The sequence below is a fragment of the Athene cunicularia genome, assembly GCF_003259725.1.
Source record: "Athene cunicularia isolate RWA chromosome 1 unlocalized genomic scaffold, athCun1 chr1_part1, whole genome shotgun sequence".
NCBI lineage: Eukaryota > Metazoa > Chordata > Aves > Strigiformes > Strigidae > Athene > Athene cunicularia.
The window spans coordinates 93,590,530-93,611,929 of NW_020799091.1; the positions used below are offsets into that span (position 1 = coordinate 93,590,530).

Consider the following 21,400-nt stretch of genomic DNA (forward strand, 5'->3'; position numbering starts at 1 on the left):
GCCACAGTTATATCTTCTCTGGTAAGGCTGACTGATCTCTTCTACTTAACTGGGGAAAAAGAACATCACCAAGGGGGAAAAAAAACCAAAACAAAACAAACAAAAACATTTAGGAAAGGAAATGTATTTTATTGAGAAAAAAAAATTACATTTCACTTACACACCATGAAAATACTGAGTTGTGTGTTATTTTCATAAGAAGAGGTTAAGACTTTCACAAGAAAACCACATTCCTTATTACAGCGTTACTCCACGAGATGAGGCTCTGGTGGCATCTGCACTGGGCGTTTTCACTAAATAGTAGAGCAGGACTAAATGTGCTTTGGGAAAAAACCCTAAATATTGGCCTCTTCCTACTCCCTGTTGAAGACATGGCACTCATTTTGTCAATATTGAATTATTGGCACTCATTTTGTCAATATTGAATTATTTCTGAATTAGAGACAAATCTCAATTTTTTTCTACTCACTTAGATCTTAGGCAAATTCATGGCTGTCCCTCCCCTCCACTTTTAACCATTTTGATTTATATTTCCCATTCAGCCAGCTAAAAGCATATTAAAACGGCACACAGGCTGTCACCTCCCATCTTCCAGAAAGAAAATACTGAAAGGGAGACATTGCACTATCAATCACCAACAGCAAATGACTGATCGTTGGATGAAAGATCACTGGATGGTGCTAAATTCTCCTGCGCTTCCTTCCATCATCACATCTCCAGTTTTCTTCTCTAGCAAGGGAATTCACATATACTGCACATGTGAATACATGTGCTCTACTAAATGTAGGCCACGGGACAGGAGTACTCATCTGATGGTTGTATCCCAACATGTGTCACATGGCATATCACAAGAAGCGTGCTGTGCTCCAAGCCAGCTGTGACAGGCTGTATCACATTGCTTGGCAAGGCATCTTCCGAAAATCCCTTGTGAACTAGACACCTTTGGTGTGGTAAGATTTAAAAATCTGTAGGCAGAAATAAATAATAATGCCACTTAAATTCCCAGATAACTTTATTTATTTATCTACTTACTTACTTATTTATGTGATTTCTTCCTTACTTAGAGGGGACAGGAAGGAAAAGAGCCAGACCTGGATAATTCTGACACTATGCAAGTGCTGTGAAAGCGGAGTTGAAACTCTCTCCAACTGGATCTTCCTACTATGTTCCCTAGTTAGGTAACTGCTTTATTCTATCCTATTTTCTACTCTGATAGACACAAACATCACATAGATGATTAAGAACAGTCACACAAAATCTTTTAGTACTATAATTTTTTTGCGATAAAGGGGATGGGCTGGATTACTACCAAACTCGGATTACTAAATCTGCAGCTCTTCTTTCAAGTGCTTAGCTGACAAAAGCTTATTTTCTTTACCACTAATAGTGCAGCTTTGCAATGAGGTTCTGCTTACCCAGCATTGCAAGATGCAACCCCATCCTCAACCATTTTGTCCAGCTGCATCTTCCCAGCGCCTCCCTAGCAGCAGCACAACTGCCTGCCTGTTCCCAGGATGAGATGGTTAGGGAAACTGAAGAGGATGAAAACTTCAGGGGTTTTGGCTGGATAAATTCCCCATTGGTTTTAGATCCTTCACTTCACTCATTATGGGGACAGGCAAGTACCAGGGCCAGCACAAGTGATGGGGGAGGAAGGTTAGGGCACAGTTTTATGGTTTAGCTCAGCTGGATAAGTTAGATCTATCATAACAGCTGATAATTCTCTACCTTTCATTTCCAAAGAACAAGAGCTTAGACTAAATCATCTCAATAATTCACTTTTAGAGTCTCTTGTTCTCCCTGGCCTACAGATGAAGCCTAGGGAAATTGCATGGCTAAACCAGGTTACTAAAACAGGAATACCCCTGCTGCCGTACACTACAGCCAGGAAAGCAGTGTGCTGTTCATCATGCACTTTAAAGCACTTACAGAGTTGTGCTAAACCAAAGCTTTGGCTCAGAACAACTCCTCTGCGTTTCCCCCAAGGGAGGGTGCAGGCAAAACAGTCACTCTGCCAACACCATGGGTATACTGCACCCACAGATCCCCAGGGGAGGAAAAGCCAGGACCAGTGAAGCATGCAAAACATAGCTGTTCCTTTCCGGAGCCTCTCTCCTCAACAATGCATTAATAATCTCGGTGATATTTTTCTTGCTAACTCAGCAAAGCAGAAGTACTTCTCTTTTAACAATACCCAGAACTCAGAAACTCTTGAGAGAAAAACTTATGATAAATTCACCTCTACTTTTTGCAGTAGTGATTTATTCAGAAGCGTGGTGAGGATGCTGCCATGTTTCTTAAAAGAGACATAATAAACAATGCTCAGTTTTTCCAGATCGCCAACTGATGTGGTAGGAGCACAACATTCAGCAGAGAACCATAGTCCACAAACTGATTTATGTTGCACTTTATAGAAAACCCCCAAATGACAACCAAAAAAATTTATATTTATATTTATATATATATATATAAATATATGTATGTATGTATATGGACAGTTGTGCTTTAGCCCTTGTCACCATAAGAAAGAGACACTCGAGTAAGTATAGCAAGATGGAGAAATGATTTTCAAACATGCTAACAGCTTGCTTGTTGACTGAATGGGATTTTGTTGGTAACTCAACTCTTCTGAAAGCTAATATATTTATGAATTTAAATTCAGATCACCCTACTAAAATTCTTCACATTATTACAACTGACAAACTACACAACAAAAAAAATTCCTTCACTTTCTCCCATTTAGCCTATTCATCTATCTGTTGCATGCATTCAGCACAAGCTGGTTCATAAAACATGAACGAGCTAGTTTCGTTCCAGTCTCTTGGCTTGTCTGTTTATATGTTGCTGTTAAGCATTTTTAAGATTCCCCCAGTCTTAATTAATTGAATAAACAAATCCTTCACTTATTTTTAACCTGCCCTAGATGTATTTGCTATTTCATTCCAATGCAAAATCTAAATTTCAGGCTTATGCCACAACTTACCTGATTTTATAATGGATAAGGTAGCAATATTTAGGGTTTTCTTTTTAAACAATGGTATCTACCATCCTATTGCCTCTCTCTACAATCAAGCGTACAAGCCTTACTGCAGAACGAATACAACTCGTAACCACCAACCAGAAAAATACACAAACACTACAAAAGCCTACAATGTCATTAGAAATTAAATAACTTGCCATTACACAGAACTTCATTGTTTTTCTGGCATAAAAGTCAGTGAATTACTACATACGCCTCAAGGACAATCATTAAGATGTGTAAACATATAACAAGTCCACCTAATCAGTACAAAGCACCACACAAACTGTAAGTACATAGAAAGTTTGCTCATAAATATTTCTTTGTTAACAATTCAGCACTAAAAAAATATTACTTAAAAAGGCATCTTTTATTAAGTTATTCAGTTTGTCCAGGGCTGGTGGGGCTGTACTATCCCTACTATGTTACAGCCACCTGACTCTCTTTCCAAACCATTTTACTTTTCTGGAAGAAAAGGTTATGTGTGGCTGGGACCCAAAGCTTCAGTACAATCTATAAAAATATAATTCTTTAAGACCTTCTACTCACATCCTGAAGGCCTACACAACCAGCCCCCAAATTCTGTTTCCCACCCCCACCACACTGCAAATAAAGCTTCAACACACACACACAGAGTACATATATTACGCTCTTCTACACACAGATTTTTCTAAATAGCAATGCAACCACAAGGGCAATAGGTAAGGAGTACACGTGATTTCAGTGGTAACATATGGCACAGCCTTCTCATATTGCTGGTTTTCTCTATCTGATTAATGTGCTGCCTTGTTCACTGCTCTGCAAATTGTGGATTTATTACTATTATTTGCACTGTGGAGGCAGGGTCAGCAATGCCTGCTTATTTAGGACCATACTTAGGAGCATCCCATCTGCCTCGAGGTCCATTGCTGCTGGAGCAGTAAAAGCACCACACTGGTGGCTGGTGGGGCTGGTTTGGGTAGCACTGATCACCTGGCACTGGTTTCCTGGTGAAGCAGACAGGAGCTTTCCTAGGCTGCTGAAAGACAAATTGCGTTCTTCCCTTTTGGAAAAAGTGAGAACTAGCTTGGGTTCTCCTGAAAAAGCATGCTGACAATATCAGCTCCCTTGCATTCTGCATTCAACGCCCTTTGCTGGGAGCTTAGGGCACACTCCTCCAAATTCTGATGGGACCTCGTGCATCTACCTTAAATCTGCTCCTGCATGCATGTATAAAGTCGCTGTTTTACTTGTTTATTTAAAAGAGAAGAGCTATTTTTGGGGCTGCGATTGAACAGCTCAAAGCTTAGTTTCCATGGTTGATATGTCTTTCACGGACGTGTTTTAGAAAGCTGCAAAACTGTTCAGCAGTAGGCTCTCATTTACCAGAAGCCAATGCCTTTCATGAAAACAGCTCTCTGAATAATCACATTCTGTGATTCTAAGAGTAGTTGAATGACTAGCCAATGAGGCAATAAGGCTGCAATGGGATATAAAAAAGGGGTTGTGTTTCCATTTATGAAGAAATAGTTTGTTTTCAGCGTGACCAAAATTTGTAACTCGTCTCAGCTTCTAAATGTTCTCTTTAAATGGGCAAGGACCTTTACTGAGGAGAGGTGGTTTTCTATAGTAAAAATATAAGCTAAACTTCTCCCGTGGGCGTAACCATAATGATGTAGCACCTTCTCCAATAACCAGTGCTCTCACTAAACTGGATACCTGCTCCCTCCCTCTCACAAAACACTGCCATAGCAGAGATGCTGTGGAGTGCTGACAGAAGCACTTGTTCTGACATGCAGGAACAATTGTTTCCTACTGTATAGTCTTGTATGCTCTAACCTACACAGCAAGATAAAAATTCTGTGAGGGAAAGTGCAGCTAGATGCTGTACAAGAAAGAGACCCAAAAATGAGCTGTGGTTCTTATTCCAAGCCCTTCTTCCCACCGTGTGTGCAGAAATAAAGAGCACAAGACAGAGAGGTCCTACACATGCAAGTAAGAGGCATACAAGAGAAGTGGTGCAGAATGCCAGCAGTTGTCTTCCCATAAAAAAAAAAAAAAAAAAAAAAGGATGTTACTTCCACACACCTACTATCTTACAAGGAGATGACTACAGCGCACAAATGTGCACTCATCCATTAACTACTCTTTCTCTGTACTAGGATATAACTAAGGAAACCTTTAATAACATCCACTTTATTCAGCAAGACTATCAAACTGTTCTTGTTCAGTTTAATTCTGAAATGATTAACATATTCAAAAATAGGATCTAACAATATGTATGTGCACGGTATATTAAATGTAGATATTTTTATTACAATCTTCCTTGCCACATATTTTAAAATAAAATAAATCAATACAATCACCATAACAGTCTCAGACAACAAATTAACACCATCCAATCAAGACACAGTTTAAGATACTCAAAAAGGCAGTATAAGTAGCTGGAAACCTTGGTCCTCCGATTCTTTTGTATAACACATTGATTATAGATTTTTCCCGCTCATGATAATAATCAGCAAACAAACAGTAACATTAACAATTCGTACTGCAGATTTCTTAAATTTTTATATTGAGCGTGAACAGCATTGGTTTTAGCACAACGTCTTTATGCATGTCTCCCAAAGAGGTACGTGAGAATTTTAAGCCTGTAGAGACTAATCCGAGCTGAGAATAGAGTAGAACATTTGTAAACAACTTTTAGTCTCTCCTGCACAATGGCTCTGCAAATGAGTGCGCTTGCAGTAATCAAAATGGCTGACCACGTACACTGCAAAGATCATTCTAGAAAAAAGGGATTCAATATAAATTACTTCCAGTAAGAAAAAAAAAAAAAAAAAAGAATAGTGGGGAAGTTGACTGGACACAAACACAAACCATTTACTGCTTCCATGAGTACACGTTCTTAAGCATTACAAGTGTCCTCTGCTGCTAACTTCACACGTACACTTGGGAGTACGCGTGGCAGGGAAGTTAGCAGTCCCCAGCTGGACTGGGGGGTTACAGACACCTTTCATGCTGTTAGGACGGTCACGGAAGATTATCCATTAGTTATTGACTCTACTCTCTGAGCTAAAGTGCTTGTTCTTTTGTCATCATTTGGGACCTAAACTAGTTTAGACTAACCATTTTTCTTTACCTAAGGATCTGCAAGTGGATCAGACAACCCTGATAAGTCTCCTCCAAGTCCTTACATAAATAGTGGGCAACTGTTTAATACTGAGACACTTTCCAACTGCACCACAGAAAGATAGTAGGAACTAAGAAATAGACACAGATATTACATGCAGGAGCAGAGGAGGAAATAAAAGATTGAACAGGACTGTGCTGAGACTTTAATTTTGTTATGCAAACATCATGAAAAAGCGCTGTGTAACTCTGAACAAATAAAAATGCATCCAAGTATTAAGTATGTATACCCTGACATTTAAAAATACCTGTTAGGCTGCTGTGACTACAAAATGTTAGCTACAGAATATATTTACAGATTATTTCTGATGTTTGTTCCTGGCAAGAGTTGTTAAGCCCAATTCTTCACTGAAGACATAAACCTGACCTAATTTATATCAGGCCAGTGGGAGTTTAAAACAGATATCATAGGAGCAACTCCCAGGACTTCAGCAGAAGCGAGCAACCCATTGGTACAAAATCCAGCAAAATATGAACTTTTGCAAATTGAGCACAAAATTGAGTTTGGGTTTTTGTTTGGGGTTTTTTGGTGGGTTTTTGTTTTTGCTTTTTTGTTTTAATGTGGATATGTCAGAAATTCTAAGGTACGTGTGAATTACTGAACTAATCTAGTCTTTGAAGCAGGGAGAAAACATCACACCCAACAGGTATAAGCTGCTCCAAACACCACTTTCTCTTTTACTGCAAGATCACAGTTGATTATGGTTTTTACCTTGTTTGCAAGGTAGCTTTAAGTTTCATAAATTCCATGCTTATTTCAGAAAAAAACAGCCCTTGCCTTTCTCTCAGTTCCCTTATGAAAGTCTATTTCTTTTAGTGCCAAATTTGTGCTGTCTCACACTTACTAAAAGGGCTTTTCTGTAGTACATGCTTACAAGTAGGGCTTCTTTGACAGCAAATTTTGACAGTGTATACTTATTGCTGCTTTAAAAAAAATTTAAAGGCCAACTTTGAGCTTCCTCTCCAGTTCTTCACATGAGGGGATCAACAGAACCACCTCAATTTTGCACTGCACTAGTGCAGGGATGGCCACCCTTCATTTTGACCCAGGCAGCTCCCAAACCGGGACATGTCATGTGACTGGCGATGAAGCGAACGCTGGTGCAGAGGGTGTGGGGTGAGCCACAGCCCTTGCTAGAGGACACAGCGCACCAGGAGCCACCTCCACACTCAGCTGAGATCTGTGCTGGAGCCATGGGACTGCAGACATCACATGTCATTTATTCCATGTGAACTGCTCCTGGGATTTATCTAATTCTTGCCAATCTGAGGGACACAGTAGAGATCTCAAAGCTTGGACATCTGAAGATTTTTGTATGTGACCCACAGGAGCTGCAAAACTGGATACAGCTGGGTGAAGGTGTCAAGCATAACGTCACAAAGTTGACCATGTTATCTACAGGCAGGGAAGTTCAGTATGCTGATCCAGTCTTCCCAAGAGGATGGTAGGGATTATAAAATTAGACTACTTAACTATGAGTTTATCTTTTAAACTTCCATGTGATGTTTGGAATATGGCACACAATACTTATTTAATCAATGCCAACTGTCTCAAAAAAGGCAACTGTATTCCTGGCACAACTGCCCAAGCAGCTTATCTAAAAAAGGAGGCAAATTATTAATACTGAGCTATTTCCTAGCTGGAAGTTTCTGTCTCAGGAAGAAAAAAAAAAGTATTTGCATCAATTTGTAGATTTCTTTCTTGCAGAGAAAGGCAATTCATTGTACTTCACAGAATGGTTGATGCTGAAAGGGACCTCCGGAGATCACCTAGTCCAACCCCACTAGGCAAGCAGGGTCAAGTACAGCAGGCTGCTCAGGGCCATGTTCAGTCAGGTTTTGAATATCTCCAACGATGGAGACCCCAGAACCTCTCTGAGCAACCCATGCCAGTGTTTGATCACTCTCACAGTGACTTATATTTTTTGAATGTTTAAATGGAATTTCATGTATCTCAGTTTGTGCCCATTGCCTGTTATTTCTTCACTGGGCACCACTGAGAAAAGCCTGGCTCCTTGTTCTTCACTGCTTCCCATCAGCTATATATACACATTGTTAAGATAGTTCATGTCTTTTTACTTGTTGGATATCAGCCATGAGCTCATCTCTGTTACTGACTGCTAATTTTAGCAACTGTTCACATCACCAAAATTATTATTGCTAGAAAGTTATTTCATGGCAGTGGTTACTAAAAACTGTGGCAGTAGAGTCATGTTTTGTAGGTCATTTCTGTGGGGGTTTTTTTTCCCCTTAAAATTGAAGTGATATGATTTTTTTTCCATTTTTAATGCCAAATTCATGAGAGAAAATTAAATTTGTATTAGTTGTTGAGAGCGAAAGTCTGAAGTTTGACTCACATTTATGGCAAAATATGTTCATCTCTTACATTTGATCTGCTTCAGAGATACTGAAAATGAGGGATTTCACAAATGTACTAATTATGAAATCTTACTCCATGAAAAAAAAAAAAAAGTCTACTCAGCTAAAAATTCACTTTAAGGATAATTTTTTTTTTCTACTAGGTGAAACCAAGTAACTTTTATAATGGAAGAAAATCCACAAAACTGGTGGGATAAGAGAAGACTTTGGTGGCCAAAGCACTCTCCAAACCAGCTCTTCTGGGGACTCCCAAGCTATGCAAGTGACACTGTCAGTCAGGCAGGTGTGATAAGGAAGATGCAGGAAAGGTATCTGGGAGATACCCGAGAGTGAGTTTCCTGAGCATACTCAGGTAGTCATAAAAAACTCAGCCCTTTCCACTAATGCAAATTGGCTTCATGGTACTGCAAGCAGAAGTGCAATTTTAACCTCCCTATGCTGTCTGAGACAAGTGAAGCTCATCAACTGAATTTGGATTTAACAACATACTAGACCTCATCTTGGGAAAGGCAAGAACCTCAGTCCCATACAGAAATCATACAGAAGTATGAGTGGTCACTCACTACCTGTCAGTATATCCGTCCTACTGGTACAATATGTAGCTGTGATGTATAGGATACTGAAATTATTAAGGATCCCATTTTGAAGCCTCATGAAGCAGAATTTTGAAATAAAGATGCATTAATAATAACAACAACGCATTTCTGTTATCTCTAATCAGTGTAGGCTGCAGGGACTTGCATTATGAACAATTGATTTTGTATGTTTCACTGCATTTGGTAAACATATGTAACTTACTAAACCTTACTAAACTAAAAATATTACTTTTATTACACGGGTTCATTGATAAGCCTGCCAATAGTGCTCACTAGTGTTAAGTGGAAGTACCCCATGTGGTTTGTAAATACATCCACCCATGAAGAACAAACTAGGGTGGCCAGCTTTCAGGGTAAGAGCTGCTTTCTCTTTCGTCCTTACAGAATGTTTGTCCTTAGTTAAAAGCTAAACAAAGAATCAAACCTGGCCTTGGAGGTAGAACTATAAACTTCTAATCAGTGCTACTGAATAAAGACATTATTTTATTAATGAAGATGTTTCTGAAGCAGCTTTTGGAAGAAAATCATGTGGGTACCCACAGACATTAGAAATAAGCAGTCAGTACCTGCAAAAACTGAAACTGTGCAGCTGTTCATAGACGAGAAACAGGAGCAGTTATCAGTAACATGAATGACACCTCAAGGTCACTTAAACACCAAACATCTTCAAAGTACTCCTACACACAACCAGAACTTTGTGTGTAGTTTTAACCCTGCTTAGTTTCATAGCAGCTGAGATACTGAATACCAGAATAGGTAACCAGATATCTCCAGGAAAAGGGAGCATGAAGCCAACTCTATTGGCACTAGATGCCACCTTGAAATATATTTTCCAGTCAGTCAAGCATTCCATTAGCAAATTCACATCTTTGGCAAGGCAGGAACATTGTACTCTCTTGCCCTGGGTAATTACACAGACTAAGTGAATTTGACAGCCATTTTGATACCTGGTAATATGCTTCAATGCACACTAACTGTTTTGTTTTTAAAACTGAGCAAGGCCAACACATATGTTTGAGAGTGGATATCTGCCTATGCTGGGCACTATTTCATGAAGGTCAGGTTTCTGTCACAGATCTAAGGCAAATATTACAATTTACAGGAAAGAAATGAGGACATCAATACATTGTGCGTTATTGGAGACGTACAGCCTTTATAACACAGTGGCTTTCACTATGATCTCTGGGTTTTCTATGTCCTTTTTGCTTTGGACCATTCTCAGTTCCAGCTGGGCTGAGTTTGGTTTGTTTCCTTCTCCAGCTTGTGCTAAAAAGATGACATCAGAATGTCATTAAAAACAGCAGTATAAAAAGAAACAACTTACATTGTTCTGTTACCCCACTGTTTTAATACCCTCCTCCCCCCCACCAGTCTCCCTTACTACCCCCTGCTAAAGGCTTCCAAGGTGGAAGATCCAGGTCAGCACTGTGATTTCTTATCACACCTGTTCTGCACCTCTCTCCAGGAAAAAAACATGGCTCTACTGTTATTAGAAAGTGACACAGACATGCCCCGAGAACCCACAGATTCCATCTGGACCTCCTTAGGAATTGAAAGATGTGGGAACTCCAAGGGGAGAGAAGCTGAAAAAAATTACTCCTCGTAAGGCCAACACAGTGAACAGACAGTTTATTATTAGTTGATAAACCCCTCCCAGTACTAAAAACATGCATTCAAAGGGAAAGTGAGTGAGCTACACTTGAAACAGAAGCTCTCTTGCAAGACAAACTCAGCATTTATTTCCTCAACTGTTTCAGCATGACTGCAGTCCCACTACAAGCTGAACAGTGACATCTTCAGTCGGGTGTTGTCAAAAATAGGCTCGGAGGACACAGTAAGGAACATGCACTGACAAGACTACCAAAGCTCTCATTCCGTAAATCCTCTGGCTGTTTCTGCACCAAGGGCTGTAGTCAGGAAACCCAGAAAGCTCTTTAACTGTTTCTTCTGATGCAAGTCCAGACAAAACAAGGAAACAAGGTTTGAATGAATTACCTTTTGCACTCTTAATGGTCCTTTGCAGAACATGCTGCATGGCTGACACAGTCTTTTCACATGCCACCTGCATTAACATAATATATTCAGATTTTAGTAAAATTTCAGCTGACTAGTTTAATATTATTATTTCAAAACCACTGCTAATTAAGAGAAAAACATATCTGACAAGATGCAAACAGGATGCCAACAATGTAATGCAGAGTTCGGGAAAAAAAAATTTTAGACTCTCTTATTCTCCCAAACACAGTTTCAGGCACTATACATCCATATCAAGGACTGTATGTGCTTAAAGGAGCGAAACAGAAAAATAGATCTGATAAATGATTTCCAGTGCCGATTATGAAGTGTGGGTAAAAAACATAATTACAAGTATGCACGCAGTCTCACTCTCTCTAGAAAGAAGATCATCTTATTTGGCAAAATTACAAAATCCATGTAATTGAAATGGGATCATCCAAAGTTGTACAAGCTAAAATGTTTTGGCAAAAGGGGAATTCTGCTTTTTTCTCTGAGGTGAGGAAAAAAAGCCAGAACAGAAGAGTCTTTAAATAATGTCATAAATTAAAAGTAACTAAAAAAAAGAAACATTATCTAAACTTGCAGAGAGATGAGTAACTTCTCCCACACCTTCAAATTGTTTGGATGCTTATGTGTCCATGCCAAAAGCATAGCAGCAAATAAGTCTCCTGTTCCAACAAAGACAGCATCCACTTTAGGAGACTCCACTCGAATTCTTTGTGTCATCTTGGTACCATCTGCTTTAGCTACAACACAGATAGACAGTTAAGTAACAAATGCAGCAATGAATACAACAGCATTTACTATAATTTAAAAACGATCACCAGATTTGAATTCCTTTCTCGTTTGGAACGTAAAGATACTAAGGCATAGTGTAAACTTTGTACCAGCTCTTTTAAAAGGTGCAGCCTTTCAAAACTTTGCCAAGTTGGGATAGCATTTACAATTTCTATACTGTACATACTTTAGAGGGAGCAGGTTGCTAGCATCTTCGTTTTCACAAAGGATTGATAACCACCTATTTTCATTTAGACAGCACCAGCAGCTTGCTCAGGAAAGTGCGTATTTATGGAGACTGCTGAATCCTAGATGGGGCATCCCAAACCATAACCCAGAGTATCTCTGGGTTGTATGGAGGCACAAGGGCAGCTGTAAACATCAGCAGAGTATATCTGATCCCTGTGCCATATTGTAATCACCACTGAAATGACCGGACTTATTCCAGACCTGGCACGTACTGAGTGCTAAGACCCAACTGACTGGATTCTTATTAGAATCTGGTTTAAATATCAGATTTTTTCAGTCTCTCAGCACTCTAGAATGTGATGCACACATTTAGATCCCTTAGATGAACAAGAAAATGAGATCATATACCATCCCACATAACCATGCACTTCTCATTCTGTGACAGTGCAAACACACAGTGATGGTATAGAAGGGGATATAAAGAAGCAGCAGAAGGACATTTTACAACCTATCGGGGGGCGGGGGGGAACAATCTGCTAACAGAACAGTTTATCTTTTTAAAAAGCATTCAAAACATTCAAAGTGCCTGCTTTATACCACTACTGCATGTCAGGACCACTACTAGGGGCTTTAACAGCCCTGATCCACCTCATCTAGGACATCATCCACTCATGCATCTTCTGCCCACCTGCCCAGGAGCTGTATGGAAGCTCAGGCCTGGGCACAAGCATCCTTGCCTGAGCTATGTTGTCAAGTGTACCTGTGTACAGCTCTGCCGTCCTGACTTACTGACTGAATCCTCCAGACAAATCTTGGATCTTGCTGTCTCACCTTTCTCTGATGATCACTGGACTGTCAGTGGGATCAGTTCTCCATTACCACCCCTGTTCTGCTCATGTCACTCAGATACTGTGTCCTGTTGGTGAGGCCAGTGCTCTGCCTGTGCTATGATCACACTCACCTCCCAGCTTGTCTCCCCTCATGGAGCAGCCCCATTCTTACCACTCTCTGATATTACTGTAGGAGAAGTTCACTTAAGAGTCTAAGCTCCTTCCATGCATTACAGATGGGTCAGATGAAACTACTTTTAAAAGTAACTGAAAGCACAGGACAGGTTAAAAGAAAGCACAGCTTAATGAAGGAGATCATAACTTACTTTTTCTGTGGCTTCCCAGAGCAATTAGGTAGTTATTTCCTAGAGGTGCCTGTAGATCTGAGCTTGTGATCACCACAGTCTCTGGTCCCATGGCATGGAGCATGTCCATTACCTTTCCACGTGCAAAAATGCAGGAATCAGTGACTGCAATGTGTGTTGATTAAACCTTGCATCATTCACAGTACTGAGGATTTTTGACAAACACCTTAATTTGGCATCTTTTGTAATGAGAAAAAAATGGTTTCCGCTCAAAGAATTCACTTGACTTAGGGAAATTAATTTAAAATCAGTGAATCAAAACATCCATATTTAAACATACACTCTTGTTAAAACATACAACATCTCTGGCTGTATTATCTTTGGATGCTCCTCTGAAAAGAATACTCTGTTTCAGCTGTGATCAGAATTTTTGTCTGCATTGTGTTTTCAGAACATATTATCAAAATAACAAGAGAACAAATATACAGGCACATGCACCTCAGCTGGCATCTTGAAATGCTTGCTAGAAAGCCAATAACTCTAGGTCGTGAAGTCTCATTTAGCTAGTACTTTAAGAGTTAGCAAAAATGAAGAGGTAAAGAGCTAAGTCAGAGGCACAAGTGTGTCTGCCCTGATCTTCTTTTCTCATTCTGTTTCAAACCCTACATTACACCTGTAAATTATGTACTTTCACAGGTGTATTTCCACAAACTCATTAATATTCTACTTCTGACATCACAATTGGTTGCTACAGAAGTGATTTTGATTTCACAGAAGAATGTCTTCAATAATGAGTTTAGCATTTAAAAAAAAGATAAAATAAGTTTAACTAAAAATCCTCTCAGGCTAGCTATGACTCATGAGCAGCTGAATAATAAGGATTTATTTCTGCTATTTTTTAACTGTCTACTGATTTTCTTTCTTGTCTAAGCCTCCAAGTTTCTTCAACTGCCAGAACTCTTTGCACAGACATTGGTTGTGTCTATGATTTCTTATCTCAGTTTCTTTAAAACTGAGTTTTAAAGAAGCAGTAAATCTACCAGCATATGCTGACATAATCAACCTGTGAAGTAATATTAAACTCAGTTTCACTTCTCAGACACAATTCACCAAGGACCACAATTCACCAGTATTTCTAGTTGTAGGACTTAGCCCTTTCTACACTAATATTAAATCATATTTAATTCTATGTCAAAAGACTATACTGTTGTCACTAGTCTTGCTAAAGAAATGAATTAAAGCATGTCACTGTGGAAATCGATGCCAGAATTCCTACCATTTCCCAAGGGGACAAATTCCAGCATGGATAATTACTCAGAAGGATAGACCTATACATGACATGCAGCCAGGGAGACAGACAGATTAAAATATAATAACCTGCAAGCAACTATTTTTAAAATGTTTCCATTCCTAAATATAATTCCATCTCTGTAGAAGAGATTTTTTTTTTAAACCCATCACAAATAAGAGCTATCACATGAATCAGACAGAGTATCAGAAAACTAACTTGTGAAATTGTTCAGCACATGCAACTTGTGTTTGCAGCTGAAATATGCAAACCTAAAACTAATGGCTGCTCAGCTAATAGTGTCGTTCTCAAGACTGTGGTTCAAGACGGGTGAGGATGAGAATGGAAGAACCGAGTTGTAGTTAGTGGCTGGTGGCATAACGCACAGTTCATCACCCTTGTCCAGCACAGTGGGGTAATGTAAAACTGGGGTGTGGGGGAAATTAAAAGATTTGAGATCTTTGGAGCTGCTTCCTGCTGTGAAGAACAGTAATCAACCCATGTCGCATGACGTTGCTGGAGGGAAAAAACAACAAACACTTGGGCTGACAGACCCCAGCTACTCTCCAGGGTGCCACTACAGCTGCTGTTTGTTTTAAGATTTTGGGTTCCTTTGAAGTTCAAAGCCAAACTGGAAGAAATAACATCAGACCATTATCAAAGCACTTGACCAGTCAACAGAACAAATTGCTCAGCCCTTCTCAAGACACCAGTAAAACCATATTCCTATTTTGTCCTTCATCACCAAGTCCCGCAGCTTTTTATTTTCTTCAGGTTGTGTAAAAGGGTAAATCTTTACCCCTCAATGCAGTATATTTGTGGACCATCTATCATCTCTGTATGGTGATGACAGCAGCTATCAATGCTGGGGATTTGTCTGTCTTTCACCAGGAAGTACCCAAAGGGTATTACTCCCAGTCTGGTTTCTCATCTGTGCAATCTGTCCTTTTGCAACCAAGGTCTCAACCCCTTTGAATCAATTTAAGGAAAAGAAACAGAGCACCAGCAAACGCTGTCACGAAGAGATTCAGAGTGTATTCAAGCAATGTTTGCGAGAGTTTGCTAGCAAGCTCTCTTCCTTGAAAAGATTCTGTGGGAGATGGAGAAACGGCTATACTAACACTCAGCATAGCTGCTGCACGACTCACATGTGGACAGCAGAGGGAGCGACTCGTGCAGGTTTCTAATGCCCAGGGTCACCCAGTGTTTTCAGCCCAAACAAGTGCATTTCCACAGCGCTGACAAGCGTGTGGTTACTTGCCGTGTGTTCTGCTGCTACCCTTCTTACACTGCAGGAAAACAAGCTCACAGGGATCTACTCATTACCACTGTAATGCCTTTATCTGTAGTTCTTTTGGGAAGTTTCTTCAGAAGTCTGACATTAGAACAGAAAGTGGTTTGTGTCTGGAGTGCACAAGCTTTAATGATTAATGGAGAGTAAGGATAGAGGCCAAAGTGACTTCAAGGTTAAAGGCAAATGGCAAACTGCAGAACTGCAGGCAAAAATACAGAAAGAGATCTTACACATCTTACCCCTTACCTACTTACCTCTAAAGCTTCTTTTTCTGTGTGAATCTTCCTGCCTGTAAGTAACCTGAGAATGAAACGGAAATCTTAAAAGAGCACAAGTTCTCCATGCAATGACTGCTTTGTTTATATTTTGAAAGGAGGAAAGCTTGGACCGCCACCATACAGGCCTAAACAGTTTGTAGCTACATGGTCTGCTATAACAGACTACTGTCTTTAAAAGTTACACAGTGCTTCTGAAGTGCACTCACACCAGTCCTAACCTGCCTCCTGTAAAGGTCCCTGTATCATAAAATTCTCTCACAAGTCCCTCTATCTCCCATGTAGCTGCTCCCTGCCCTTAGGGGTACAGCCTGTGATGCATCACAACAGATAATGTCCTGACCAAAGAGTCACAGCTAATGCAGTCAGGACAGGCAGGAGGCATTTCAATTTTTAACTCCTGTGAGGTGTTGCCACGGTGGTATTTCTGAATTTAATTTGGGGGGTTGAATCAAACTATTTCAGTTTTGCTACTCTGACATATAATAAAAATTTTCCTAGGAATGGGTAAAGACAGGGAAGGGAAGAGAGGTATTTTTTCCAATGTGCCCTAGATACAGGCCTCTGGAGATAACAAGATATAATCCTGAAAATAAGAGACTGGAGAAAAGAAGAGAAAAATCTTCCTCACGTAACTCCCAGATTTTTTTATTGGTTCCAATATGGAACAGTGGGAGGTTTGCTGAAAAGCACCACTTGAAAGTAACAGTTAAAAAACCCAACACACACATATTATGGCACTGTATTGAGACAAATATAAGAATGGGTATCAGTCTCCCCTGCTTTTATCCCCAAGTTTATTTGGATATAAAAGGAAATAAGTACTTACTCAGCTTCAAACTGGTTAGGAGTAATTATATCAGCAACAGGTACAACTTTGTCCCTGTAGACTGGGAGGAGATCCTTGGGCACATACTACAGGAGAAGAAACAGTATGAAATGTTGTCAACAGCATCTGAGATGTGGGACCCTCATTCATGCTGTCACCAAGTAACCTGACAGCCCCCAGTGTACTGCTCTGCAGCAGAAACTGAAGTGGCAGCGCACCCTCCAGCTGCTGCCAGTACACCCAACAGCCCTTCCTTCGCTGGAGGCAACAGGAAGCACTGCTCAGCAGACAGGCCTTAACTGGCAGCATTAAAAGGAAGTGGTGCCTAGATGACAAACTTTGGGGTTCCCTCTCACCAAGGTGACTCAGCAGCATGAGGAAATACAGTGTGCCAACATGGAGAAGACTTTCTCATGTCCCTACCTCCAAAATGAACTACTTTGCTATGGCAGCATGTGCCCACATTGATCGTGTTGCATTGTAGGGCTTAGGAACAAGTAACATCTGTGCTACGAGTTATTTCACCTCCGTCTTTCAGTGCAGTACTTCTAGAGTGCGCTGTACATCAGTATGTGTGAACAGGAATCAGATTTGTAATTTGTTCAGCACAATGTAAATTATAAAGTACTTCTGATAAGGACATTAAAAATATTTTGCTTGTGTTGCACCCAAGTCTAGCAAAACACCAGCATACTTTGCTGCCTGCAGAATCAGTTCTTCAAGTAATAAGGGCCAGTGCTTCCCTTTCTGCCTGTCTGTTTCATCTCTACCCCATCTTCATCAGCTAAATATGGCCCATCAGCAAAGGGAGATTGGTTGTCTAAGCAGGTGATATACATTAAGACATAACAGGAGCCCACCAGCCTGTATGTTCTTCAGACTCAGAGCATAAAAGCATCAGCTGTTTTGGCACACGCTGGAGCTCAGCCAGGAGAGTAGGTTAGATGGGTACAGGGGTCACTTCACCTTCTCCAGTTCTGCTGTAACTCAGCTTAACAAAATCTTTATCTTTAATAAAAGTTCATTGTTTACAAGTAGTTAATATTCTTTGGCAGAACCCCATTTACTAAATCAGGATTAACACCCCCTTTTGTCCATGTTTTATTTTCTCGGTCTCATATGCTACACAAGGGCAGGGTGCATGTATACATGTGCCCATGTGTTACTGTTTCCCATTCCAATCATATCAACCACAGGTACAACCCCACCACAGTGTTGACCACTAGGTGCTACCAGAACACCCATCATACTGATACTGAGCTCACTCATACAGTCACAATACAGAGATGATGTCACAGTGACCCTGCCTTTAGACAGAAATGCAAGACTAGGTCACATCTAAACCGAAGCATTTTAAATAATGACTTCATTGTTTCTTATGACAGGAATGAGTTGGTGGGTTGCATGTTAAATATTCTCCTCTTCCTCCATCTACCTTATCTTCCACACAGAAGACACAAGATATATAGGTCCATGGTTTATGCCCTCTCCCAAGAGCTAAAGCTTTGCAAGGTGACACTAGATCTGCTAGATCTCTGCTTTGTTAGAAAACGCCAAGGACAATAAATATTGCAATAGACATAAAATGAAAGAACAGAACACAAGAGCAATGGCAAATTTACTACTAAGTGCCACTTCATGTGATACTTTATGAGCAGGTAAACTGTAATAAGGTACAAGGACAAAGAGGAATTTATAGTGCATGACTAGCTAAGGCAAAAGAAAACATAAAATACCATATTATTGCTGTTGTCTTCCCACATTGTATTTTTATGGAAATTATTTTTTAGTTTTGATCAAAAAGGAATGTTTCTTTGTCAGTATGCAGTCTTGCATTGGCACACAGACCTTTCTGTCACTGATCCAATGCCTAACAGCTGTTGGATCTCAGATGAAATAAGTCATCTTCATTTAGGTTCAAGTGGTATGTCAATTCACACAATCACTGACAATGCCAACCAGGCTACCAGCCAAAACAGAGCTCTTCACAGAAGATGAGGGAACTCCAGCAAGACAAGAAGGGTGAGCAGGGGAATATTTTCCTGTGGACAGGGTCTGTATTCCACCTGTTGTCTCAGCAGAGAGTTAGAAATAATCCCAGGGCTATACAGCCATCATTCTTCCAGATACTAAACGTACTCAAATACAGGAAATTAAAGCACAAACTCGATGCCGGGATCCAAAGCAATGATTAGGTAAAGTAGCTTAGTTCTGGTGTTTAAAAACTAATAAATCTTTATACATGTTTATATAGCAAATATTCACTACACAGAGAGTTCAAACAGGTAAGTACTAACCATAGAACCTTCTCCATTCCATTTGTCACCCATCACTGGATCGCACACTGTAACAGAATAAATCTAGCTTTAGAAATAGGGTGTAGTTATAGAGACCCTGTTGGGAGAGAAAAGTTTTAGGTAACAGTAGTGGCTATGTAATAGCACTGAGCACCTGATAGCTTATAAACTCACAACTCTTGCAGCACACTCAACCTGAAATTTTTAACTGGTGGCTGCCAATTCTGAAACGTCTTAAACAATTGCCAGAGGGTTGTAGTCACCCTCTCCTACCTGCTTCCACGTTGTAATGTCTGAAGGCGATGAGGATGAGAGGGTCTGACTGCTGGGAATAAAGGGGCTTTTGTTATGGAAAATGCAGAGAGCACTCCCCTTCACTCCCCAACCCAAAACTCTGGAATAGTAGTATGGTGGGGAAGAAACATAGGAGAAGCTAATAGCTGTGAAGAGTCCTATTTTTAATTTAGTGTAAAAAGATATATGCCAAACATACACATCAAAATGCTGTGTGTACACATTTAAAAAATTATGTGTATTATAATGAAACAAGAAGAATATCCATGCCAAAGTACACAAACTCATACTTGGTGTAATAATATTAACACACATTTGGCACAGGTTCTGAATCATCAGCAGTATTACCAACATATTCCAAGTGCCCTCAGCTAGTTTCAAAACGATGATGGAAACAGCCTAGCCTTGTAGTTTAAAAAAGAACATTGTTCATTGTATCAGAAGAGCTTTTAGCAAGACAAAAAAGAAATACAAATCCAAAGGTATCAAATCAAAGTCCAATCAGTATGTAAGGAAGTTTCTATGAGTAAAAAAAGGGCAATTTGTTTTACATGTTTAAAGTCTTTTCCTTACATTATAATGTACTTATTAAATATAAAGGATCTTAGAAGACTAGCTGTGTTCTCACCATCTGACCACTTCCTTCCTGTTCTGTACGGCTAGATGTTTCTTTCTTCTCCTACTCCAAGAGTTCTTAGCTTTCACCTACTAGTACAAGGCTCTAGAGATCCTGACAATGAAACACTGTTAATAAAAGCTAAAAAGCAACAAAATCTGAGCTCACAATGATATCTCTGCTCTGTTTTTCTAAATGAGAACTGTGCTTTGTTAATTTTAAGTCAGATACCACACTCTGCAGTATTACAACTTGCAAATCCTGTGAACCATTCTAGATGGTTCCTGACCACACAGTTTACTGAACCTGAAGATGACAGGCTCAAACCATCATTCACAGTTTTTTATCCCACTAAATCCCCACTGATTTTTGCCCTGTCACTCTAAATGTTTTGCTCAGTTCAAGCCTACACCAGTTATGTTCAAAAGTCCTGAAACACTCCAAGTCAGGAAAGAAAGAGGAGAATCTTTTCTCACAGATTTAAGCCTGACATAACACATTAATGACAGCAGTTGCTAGAGTCTGTTGCTCTTTGAGTGCTCCTAGGTAATCTTAGCAGAGGGCACCAGAGTTAAAAAAGCCTTGGAGTTTAAGCTAAATTGGGAAGCTTGTAAGGCACAGTAAGACACTTCTGGGATGTAACACGAAACCATGGCAGGGCAACATGAAGAGTCTATCCTGCTTTTGACTGACTTGGAAATCAAGGAGAGGTTTCAGCTATCAGCACTTCCAGCCTATGTCTCTCAACTACGAACAGCAGCAGCCAGCTGGGATTTTACAAAGTTTCCTTTGATACAGAGAAACAGTCCTCCAGGTACATTCTCCTTTGCATAGGAGAAACAAGAAACATACTGAAAGGCATAAAAATCAGAAAAGTAGAAAACCCAACTCCCTCAACACTTAAGAAATGCTGAAACGAAAATGGTCCAGGCCAGATCACAGCACAAAGTGGTTGTGACATGCTCAGTAACATCAGAATTGCATTTTTATTGTGAAACATGAAAGTGAAGGGCATATGTAGTGATGAAGCAGAAAGGATTATAAGGATTATAATACACATCCTTACCATACACTAGGTTAGAATTCTGTTGCTTCAACTCCTGAACAATATCCACCACCATTGCAAGAAACGATGTGTCTCTTGTATACCCTTTGGGAAAAAAAGACACTTTTGAAGTCTTATCTTCATGAACACCTTTTTTTTTTTTTTTTTTTTTTTTTTTTTTTT

General features: G+C 39.8%; 1 protein-coding gene across 1 annotated transcript in view; it reads right to left on the bottom strand.

Annotated features, from left to right (window-relative positions):
* Positions 1 to 468: 468 nt before the first annotated feature.
* The window catches only part of PDXK (pyridoxal kinase), a 63,108-nt gene continuing 42,176 nt past the window's right edge, over positions 469 to 21,400 (bottom strand). Inside the window, exons 5-12 of the mRNA XM_026846406.1 lie at positions 21,239 to 21,322; positions 19,263 to 19,309; positions 16,966 to 17,051; positions 16,116 to 16,161; positions 13,301 to 13,412; positions 11,788 to 11,924; positions 11,158 to 11,224; positions 469 to 10,428 (exon numbers count right to left, since the gene is read on the bottom strand). Coding sequence (XP_026702207.1) covers positions 10,316 to 10,428; positions 11,158 to 11,224; positions 11,788 to 11,924; positions 13,301 to 13,412; positions 16,116 to 16,161; positions 16,966 to 17,051; positions 19,263 to 19,309; positions 21,239 to 21,322 — 692 coding nt within the window. The 3' untranslated portion in view covers positions 469 to 10,315. The remainder of the gene's footprint in view (positions 10,429 to 11,157; positions 11,225 to 11,787; positions 11,925 to 13,300; positions 13,413 to 16,115; positions 16,162 to 16,965; positions 17,052 to 19,262; positions 19,310 to 21,238; positions 21,323 to 21,400) is intronic.